The sequence below is a fragment of the Perissodus microlepis genome, chromosome 9, assembly GCF_051167445.1.
Source record: "Perissodus microlepis isolate ML-2025 ecotype Zambia chromosome 9, ASM5116744v1, whole genome shotgun sequence".
Lineage (NCBI taxonomy): Eukaryota > Metazoa > Chordata > Actinopteri > Cichliformes > Cichlidae > Perissodus > Perissodus microlepis.
The window spans coordinates 12,399,535-12,409,111 of record NC_140469.1 but is presented as its reverse complement, the minus strand read 5'-3'; the positions used below and the strand labels follow the sequence as shown (position 1 = coordinate 12,409,111).

Here is a 9,577-nt window from a genome sequence, read left to right as displayed (position 1 = left end):
TTGAGCCTCAGCTGTTGCTCCCTCCCACCTGTTTACAATGGAACAAAGCATCTCAGGTGGATTATATATTGGGGTGCATATGGCAAAATGTGCTTTTGTTTTTTATTATTTAGCTTATTCAGAACTGCTGTGTGTCACGTGGCCTTACCAAATCTTTAATCCTGACAGTATATTTTTGGGGAAATCCATGACAGTACCTTTAATATCTGCTTTTCACAGATCGTATTTATAGTCTTCTACTTCTTGGCCACGCAGGCTTGAAGGGTAGGAGAATAATTGTTTGACAATACTATGCCTATCTACTCTGTCTTTTTGCAAAATCAATCTATTCACATGCATTATGCGGTATGTCCATATAGGTTATAATGGACTGAATGTGCATTTGAAAGCTCTAAAAGCATATTAAGTTTAAAAAAGAGAGAAAAATGGGAAAAAAGAAAATATAGTTTTGACTTTAGCAAAAAGGGAAATGTCTGTTCCAGAAAGTTCACTTGTAATTGACTACACTGAGAATTATGTAGGGAGGTAGCATAACTACTGTAGATACTTTTAATAGATACATTTAAAAAGTAGTCGACCATGAAAATCAACGCGCATATAGCCTCTGGGAACATTTGTGACACGGCAGATTCTTCTCAGTAACATTTTCTGCATAGTGCTTTCATAGTACATGAATGAATGAATGGACAAAGTGGAAACGTTTAAAGATGAACACGTGTGACATTTGGGTACAGAAGGTAATGACTAACATGCCATAGACGCAAGAAATGAGGAGGGCAAATTACTGATAGCGTGCACTACTCGGATTTGCCAGATTAAATATTAGGTCCATCAGCTTGGAGCTATATTTGGCAGTTTCACGAAAACATGAAAGCCTGCCCACAGCATGAGCTAAACAACGTGCACGCATCCTGCACTCTTTACCTCCACTCTGTCACAGCAACCTTTGGCGTCAGCGTACATTTTCCTTTTTCGAGGTTGAATCTTTTTTTTTTTTTTTTTACACGTTAATTTATGTTGAAGTAAAGTGAAACCTTAGCGAGGACGGAAGTAATGTCACATGCTGCGTAAGGCAGGACGTGATTCCTGCGTGATTCCTTCGCTCAAAAGCCACAAGAACCGCGGGAATAGAGGGAGGACGAACACGTATAGTTTCAAACTGTAAAGCCACAACTTTGAAGAATTTCAGCAGCAATGAAGACGCACTCGATACTGCCCGCTTCCAACATTAGCCCGAGGTGAATATGAATGAAGAATGACCAATGGTAAGTAATAAAGCATGCCACTGAGGTTCACCCAAATGGCCTACGATGGTGACGCACTGAATTAAACTCACTTAGAACCATTAAATCGGTGACAAGTTAGCGCTGATATCAGGTCAGTGTTAATGCATGAATGAAAATGCAAACATGCAAAGCCAGTACCAGGTAAAGCAGCGTAGTCTGGCGTATTCGAAACTTACCGGGAGCTGACTACACGCGCATCCGTCTCACTGCCTTCTCCGACAAGCGACTGGCGCATTTACTGTTTAGAGACTTCACAGAGTTTTCCACATAGGGGAATTCCGTGCTAATAACTTCCCATGTGCCAGTAATAAGGAAACTGAAATAGAAATAGGATTTACGGGAATTAGCTCATGGCTTACAGGAATTGGTAGATTAATGAAAGACTTCTTGAAATCCCACTCAAGTTTAAGTTCAGTAAGATACCAAATCATGCATTCGTATAAACACGCGCACACATATACATATGTTAATAAACTCCATACAGAAAGAACACATTGACTGCGCTAGATCCCAAGTCAAAAACAAGATTTCATTTAGAGTACAGGTGACTAAAAAAGTAAAGTGATCCTACTGAATGATCTAGAGTGTGGGTTTCAGTACTTGACTAGTACCTACTCATTTTAATTGTTTGGTTAGTTAAAAGTGTGTCAATTTCTAACTTCTTAATAGTATGTGGAGCAGTTTAACTGCTGGCTTTGCAATGTATTAAATAGCATTAACATGATTTGTTTTCTTTTAAAAAAAAGTACATAGACATGTATAGTCAAGTAAAATGTGCAAACTCCTCTCTGAAATCGAGGGAAGTTTAAAGTAGTGTTGAATGAGAACTTTTGAGTACAGTCACAGTAACTCAGAATTGCGCTTGCGTCAATGTACTATCAATATTTCAGTTCGAGGAAAAACTTCTGTGAACCTACTGGAATTACCAGGAGTTTTGCTTTTGTGACTTGTAAAATGTAGTTGGATCATCGTCAAAGTCTCTGACCAAATGGGAAATAAAGAAACTTTTTGTGTCCACTCATGGCTGCTTCTAAAGGTACTTGGTCATAGTTATTCCAGTCAAGGAGATAAGATTTGGAGCATAGTTGTGGAGGTGCCCCTCCCTATTAATCGAGGGATACAAAGTCTGTAATGTCAGTGTGGCTCTTCTGAAAAACTATTGGTGTGTCACCATTCACAGGGCCTTTGAGGAACTGCATTGAAAAGATGCAAAAAGATGAAAAAATGTCTCAAAGGTTTTTAAAGTCCTGCGTTTCAACAGTAAAAATAAATTACCTGTAAAATACAGAAAATTCATGATTTGTTACTACTTGAAAGGATCATTTCAAGAGAATGATCTACAATCCTGAACAGGTGAATTAAAACACAAGGGCAATAGTAGAAGACATGCAGAAATCTCTACAACTTGCTAAAGCATGTGTTCACGTGTGAGAGAAATGCTAGTGCTATTTCCTTACTACTTCTACGGCTCACCTCTGAGGAGAGGTGAAACTGAAGCTAAAATCCCAGCGCTACACTTGGAGCAAAGCCTCATCTGAGTTGTGAAGCACGGTGGAGGGACCATCATGTTTTAGGGTTGCTTTGCTACTTCAGGGTCTCGGTGGCTTGTACTCCTTGAAGAGATCTCAAAATAGTACAAAGAAATTTTACAGGAGGAAATATCGACAAAGTTCTATGACCAGAAGCATAGGAATGTTATAATTAAATAGATCAAATTTTAGAAATATTTCATTCAGTAATGCTGGTAATTCAACAGATTCACAAATCTTTACTTGCAACTCTGTGTAGTAGGTTTATGTGTAACATTATGACAATTATTTGATCGTTGCTTTTGCTTTTTTTGCAGTGTTTGGCTGTGGTTTAAAAAATGTTAGGTGCATAAGTATGAACTGAAAAATGTATATAGTATTTTCTTTGTCTATCATGCAACCAGAGCTGTAAGCAGAATAAGAATGATCTCAGCTTTGGAGACACTAAATCGTGGTGCCTGGGAACCAAATTGTCCTAAATGTAATTTATTGTCAAGTGTGACGGAGGTTCCTCATTTGCTGTTAAAATGTCAAGACTGAATGAACATTTCAGCATTTCATTCATTGCTGGAAGGGTTGGCCACAAATTTCGGAACTGAAACCTGTCCGAAAGCAACAGAAACCTGTTTTGAAGAAATACTTAATCCATGAGAAAACTTCTGCCACCGAGTGTCAGTGTTACAAACTCCTCAAGGCTTCATTTAAGACTCTCATTTTAGCTCATTACGTTTAATGTGACACTTTGGTAAATATACTTAAATCTGGAGAGATTAAGATTTGCTCATAAAACACTAACAGGCGGGACATGTTTTACGAAATTCAGCGAAAGATTCTATCCGTGACACACACAAATCGAATTCGACTATAAAAGAACTCATTAACTTTTTAATCATTAATCCTAACAGTAGTAATCGCTCTTCTGTGATCAAAGGGACATTGTCATGCACCCACACATACTTGATTAGAAACCCTATTGCTACACATGTAGTGCAGCATATCTGCAACCTCATTTGGAAAAAAAAATGTAACTCTTCTGTCTCCTACACATAGTCAAGACATATCGGGTTAAGTAATCAGCAGCATGCATTGTTTTGCTTGTGCATAACTCACGATGTGCAGTCTTTCCAGATTTGAAAGTCACCTGTGCATTTCACAGAGGAGGGCACAGCTGGTTGTTTAAACTGCTTTTCATGCAAATATGTTTTAGATTTTTTGGCTGACCGCTATGTTTCTGTCTCACTCTTTCTCTCCCTGTGTCCCCCACACTCTGACCCTAAACCTTAAGCCTCTTTTTTGCATCAGTTTCCTTGTTCTCCTTCTTCTACCTCTCTCTCTATCCTGTGGTAGTGTACAACTTGATAGCATCAGAAGTGATTATATCACCATCATTCAAACGGAACTGCAGACGACAGTAAGTAAGACACTGATTCTATTTTTATGCCTAGTTTGTTTTAAATAACTATTTGAACTTACCATGTAGACACGCTGCTTAACCCCAAACATTGTGTGCTCAGTTGTGACTCTGTATGTATATAGATCTACATCAGCTGGGCTTAAGGTCTTTGTTGTAATCTAAGAAAAAAGCATTAAAGCTCAGTTACAGCTCAAAGGCTAATTCCCCTCTAATACAGATGGATTGATGTATCCCAGGATTTCAGTATAGATCATATTAACTGTACAAAAATCATATAGGTGTATATATGACATATGATCACCAAGGACGAGATGGAAAAAGTGTAATAGGAAGCAGCCAGGTTACATCAAAAAAAATTAGACACTGGAGGTGGGAATGGTGCAAAAGGAGCTGCAACCTAATATTTGGCATCAGATGTTGGACTTTCACCTAATCCTTTTTAAGTACTGGCAAGAAATATCTGGAGGCAGCTGTACAGGGAGAAGGAAACTAAGGCAAAACAAGGAAAAGAAGCTGGTTTGCGTGTTTGGCGTGAAACATGAAGTTAGAAAGAGTCACTCACATGCTATTTTAAGGTCAGCTGTGCAATTAAAAATACACTTTTAAGGCAGCTCACACTTCCTGTCAGTTTATAAATCTAACAAGTGGTCTCTGGAAACTTCTTTTCATACAGTGCAAGGTTAAATTACTACAGATATGTACTGTAAATAATTGCCATTTACTGTAACTAGCTACTGTAAATAGTAGCTAGTGTTATTTTTATATATATATATATATATATATATATATATATATATATATATATATATATATATGTGTGTGTATATGTATATATATGTATATATGTATATATATATATACATATATACATATATATATATATATATATATATATATATATATATATATATATATATATATATATACACAGTGCAAACCCACAACTACAGTCGCCTCTGTGTTACAATAATAGAAAACCCCAACAATCAGACACCCCTTGAAAGAAAGCACTTGGCGACAGTGGGAAGTAAAAAAAAAAATCCCTTTTAACAGAAAGAAACCTCAGTATTTACAATTAAGCAAAGGTTTTTTTTTTTGGGGGGGGGGGGGGGGGGGGGGGTGTTGCCTTTAGTTGTTGTAAGGTTTTGATTGGAAGAAATATTGCTCAGCATCAACATTTTTCTCTTCTATCTATGGACACCACCAAAAATATTAAAATCAATATGTCCTTCCAACATTCTGAAAAATAACAAACAACACTAGTTGCTTTGTGAATGTTTGAACAATCTTTAGTGGTATGACTAACATTGACTACTTCATGTTTTGTTCATTCAAGACAGAAGAAATCACAAGCATGCTGCAAAACTCAGACTGTTCAGTATTCTCACACAAGCTACGCAACTGCACACCAGGCAACGCAGTGAGTCATAATTATTCTGTATCTATCAGATAAAATGCATAATGATGATACATTTAGAAGGTAGCCCTTTTTAACATGCACCTGTTCACCACTGCTCTACGCAGTCAGGCATTGCATTACCATAATCATAATCGTAGCTGGACCCAGGTGTTTAGCTATGCAGCTTAATAATCATCTCAGATTTTGTAGTCGCTGATCGTGCTGCATAGAGTTCATTGTTAAGTTTAAAAGGTCTCACCTCTCTTCTGCAGACGTCTGTGCGTACCTTACATAACCTAACCTGCAAAATGCGGAGTTTACCGTTTCTCCAGACGACTCTACGACTGATCACGTCCGTCGAAATTTCGATGAGTTGCCATTGTCATGAGAAATCAGTAAGTCTTGACTTTTTACACATTATCTGATTATAATGTTAAGAAATTTACCCCAAGCCTAACCCAGCCACACTATTAAAACCACCTGCATGATATTTTGAAGGTCGCCCTCATCTCGCCTCATGTTACAGCTCTTACCATTCAGGGTATGTGCACCTGTCCTCTGAGGGTGTCTGGCACTGAGGTGCTCTGGGTTGCAAAGTAGGTCCTCTGTAGATCAAGTTTATTCTGTACATTGGCCTTAGATAGTCAACACCTTGGACTATTTGGCCCATTTTTCAAACTCTTTCTGGTGGGGAAGATTACTGCTATGATTTTTGTTTCTATTGCAGTCATATTGCAGTGCTTTGCACTGTATGAGTTATTCACTTCATCTGTCATCAGCCTAAATGTTGTAGCTGATTGGTGGAAACATGCAGTTTAAGTTCACGTTTGTACTTTAAACCTTGGAAGTGACCAGTTTAGGAAAGTATTTCTTTCAGTTTCTCTGACTGAGATGCAACATTTAACATTGACAACTGACGGAATGGAATTTTGGCTGGCTGAAGCGTTTTATCTTGCCAGACAGTGGATGACTCACTGACAGGTGATGAAGCTGCCCGGCTTTAAGAGTTAATTCAAACAGAAGACTGTTTGTTTCTTAAACTACTTTACCTGGTAACAGGGTATAAGAGTAGGAGAGACTCGAAAGAGGCAGGAACTGCAGGTTGGTCTCTCATTGGTTATGCTTGTGGTAATCTCTCCTCGCCTTACTGAGGGAGATAATTCAAAGAATGCTATAGAAGTTTTTTACACAAACTATCATGGGAAAAAACAGCCCAAGTAGTTCTAGATCAGTGACGCACCGTGCTGTTCGCCCAAACTTCATTTTAAGAGTTGGATCAGAATCAGATTGTATGATTCAGATTCATTGCTGAAGTCTGAGTCACACAGCAGAGCAAACTGCGGACTCGCAGAGCTGACCAGACAAGCTCATGCTTAAACATAGTGGCTCACATTGTGACATATTTGATTTGATTTATTTTAAACAAACTTGCATTGTGCAAAGATCAGCCACTTTTCACTCAGTTCTTCATGATGCAGAAGCAGGGAAACAGGCACACACTCAGCAGCTCTTGTGGAGTGTTCCCAGCATGCAGTGGTTATATACCTCACAAAACGTGGAAACACTGGGTCCTGGCATTTAAGCGGGTGTTACTTAATACTTACCTAAACAGTTTAACATGGTACACACACTCCTCCGTGGCAACAATAATACAGGAATACCACAGTAAATCTTCGAGATGTTGACTTGGGCTCCAAATCCCTTGGATGTGAATCCAACTGAGAATCGTTGGGACGTGCTGAAAGGTTTTCCAAATGAGTGAGCCTGACATTTCAGGACTATAAGGATCTGATGTTATCATCTTGATGTCTGATACTATGAAACGTCTTCAAAGGATTTGTGAAATCATCTCCGTGCGAGAGCTGCCTTAGAAGTGAGGGAGACCTATGTAGGTGTTCGTAATGTTGTGACTGAGTAAACCTCACATACATACTGTGGCATTGTATGGTGATTGTAATCTACGCTTCAGTTTTCTGTGCAAAGAGTTAAGTTGGTGTGTTTCAGTTCACAATAAGGGATAAATAGTCATCAATAATGTGCAGGCTACGTTGCTGTGACAGTACATATTTGCTAAGAATGCCTTCATAATTTATCATTGTAATGCTAATTCCTTACCTTTATCCACTTGACTCAACAATAATTAGCATGTGTCTGTGTTTTACTGACTAGATCAAAATGCCCACTGAGAGTTTAAAGAGGAGAAGGGGAGCAACAAGACGAAGGAGGAACGAGGGGACGAAAACCAGAAAGGAGACTAAAAAACTGTGCAAAGCCAAGGCAATTCTTTCCGCCATGACTGAATGCTACCAGTTGCTAAACTCTCTATAAATGGATACCTGAATCCAAACTCAATCACAGCATGAAGCTCAAAACTTGCATGCGCTGTCAGTTCCTCTGCAGTATGCATTGCTTCGGTGGATTATGCGAGGAGGAGCTTCCACTTCATTTAAGCTTTCCTGTCAAGTACCAGTATATTTCTGTAGCAGCTGTTTCAGGTGTTGTATGACTACTGACTCTTCAGATAAGTTTCCCAGCCACACAGAAGCAAAATATTCAGTCAAGCGGAAATGAAATTCCTAAGTCTTCCCAATATCCCACACACTAAGGACCAGCTGCATATACAACCTTTCATGCAGCATCATGTGGACTACAGTTTAAGGTGCATGTTTTCTTTTTTTGTTATCACGGCAAAGCATTTTAATAGCTGAAGTTGTGTTTAGCTATAAAAAGTGGATATGATTAACTTTAAAGGTGCTTAAACTGAACTTTTTTTTTCCAAGCACTTGCTACGACATTAACTTGCACTTAGTAGTGGCTGCTGAAGCATGACTAGGAAATATTAAGGTGCTCAGATATAGTTTTGCTTTCACTTTGGATTGGAATAACTAGTCCTGGCAGATCTGTGTTATCTTGGTTATCTAAAGCTCCTCAATTTTTGTTTTTAATTTTCCTGTCCGGGGAGTTGTTTTAGGCTGTGTGTCAAGGTACGGTCTGAGATGACACTGTGTTGATTACTCATTGACAATGATTTATATATTAAAAGCATGCTTTGCCACAGTTATTTAAGCTCAGGTCACAGACCTTTTTTTTCCTATCCTGGGATATAGCTACAGTACGAGCTTTTACTGTCACAATCAGTTGGTGCTCTGATTAATGTTATCTACCTAAAAAATTTTTTCCCTTTTTACACAATTATAGAAAATATAAGCATGCAACCTTTGCTACATTTTGCAGCTATTTTCAGCACAGCAGCTATTTGTTTCCCGTCATGTAGCATACATTACTTGTTGTTATGTAGCTAACTTCTGTCTTTAAACTGTATATTTAAGCTGATGACTAACATTGTATATAACATGGCATACTATTCAAAAAATATATTTATATCCCAAACAAAGATAAGGTGTGTGTTACTTATTAGTCAGACTCACAATTACAGCTGTCTTCAAAGAAGTTTATTGATGGTGGATGTACACGGCATTTGGTGCACAATCATATCCAGTCTAACAGCTGACGTTATCATTACAGGAAAACGCAGCCCTCCAGTAGGCTTAAACTTTTCTCATCACGTAACGTGAATATAGTTTGTTACCGGGAATAAATGCCCTACTTAGATAATTAATCATGCACCTCGAGGAGAGATTTGTCCCCGCTCTTCCAAGTCCCACCATAAAATAACCTATGTGGGGGTCATCAAGCAAAGGTCGACAGCAAAATTACTTTAGTGTCACCGTATCGTTGATTCTAAATACCTTAATGCACTGAACACTGACTCAGTAGAAACACTGTTGAGTATGAAAAAAAAAAAGCAATTTCAACACACTGAGGTGTGTTTTGGTTTCACACAATTCCAAATGAAACCTATTTTAATTCTGAAGAACATAAAAGAACAAACAAAAACCATACAATCACTGTTCAGTCAGTAAAAATGAAAAGGAATAAGAAAATAAAT

At 38.2% G+C, this 9,577-nt stretch overlaps 1 protein-coding gene across 1 annotated transcript; it reads left to right on the top strand.

The window, feature by feature from the left end:
- Positions 1–867: 867 nt before the first annotated feature.
- Positions 868–9,012, top strand: LOC146380166 (uncharacterized). The gene is made up of 5 exons (XM_084939067.1): positions 868–1,265; positions 4,101–4,226; positions 5,566–5,649; positions 5,901–6,023; positions 7,798–9,012. Exons 1-5 carry the CDS (start codon positions 1,263–1,265, stop codon positions 7,954–7,956), a joined length of 495 nt encoding a protein of 164 aa, XP_084795193.1. The 5' UTR covers positions 868–1,262; the 3' UTR covers positions 7,957–9,012.
- The last annotated feature ends 565 nt before the right edge of the window (positions 9,013–9,577 follow it).

Excerpts from the sequence above, each read along its gene's own strand:
- LOC146380166 (XM_084939067.1), top strand. Across the intron at positions 5,650-5,900 it reads ACTGCACACCAGGCAACGCA|ACGTCTGTGCGTACCTTACA; the intron begins GTGAGTCATAAT and ends TCTCTTCTGCAG. Across the intron at positions 6,024-7,797 it reads GCCATTGTCATGAGAAATCA|ATCAAAATGCCCACTGAGAG; the intron begins GTAAGTCTTGAC and ends TTTACTGACTAG.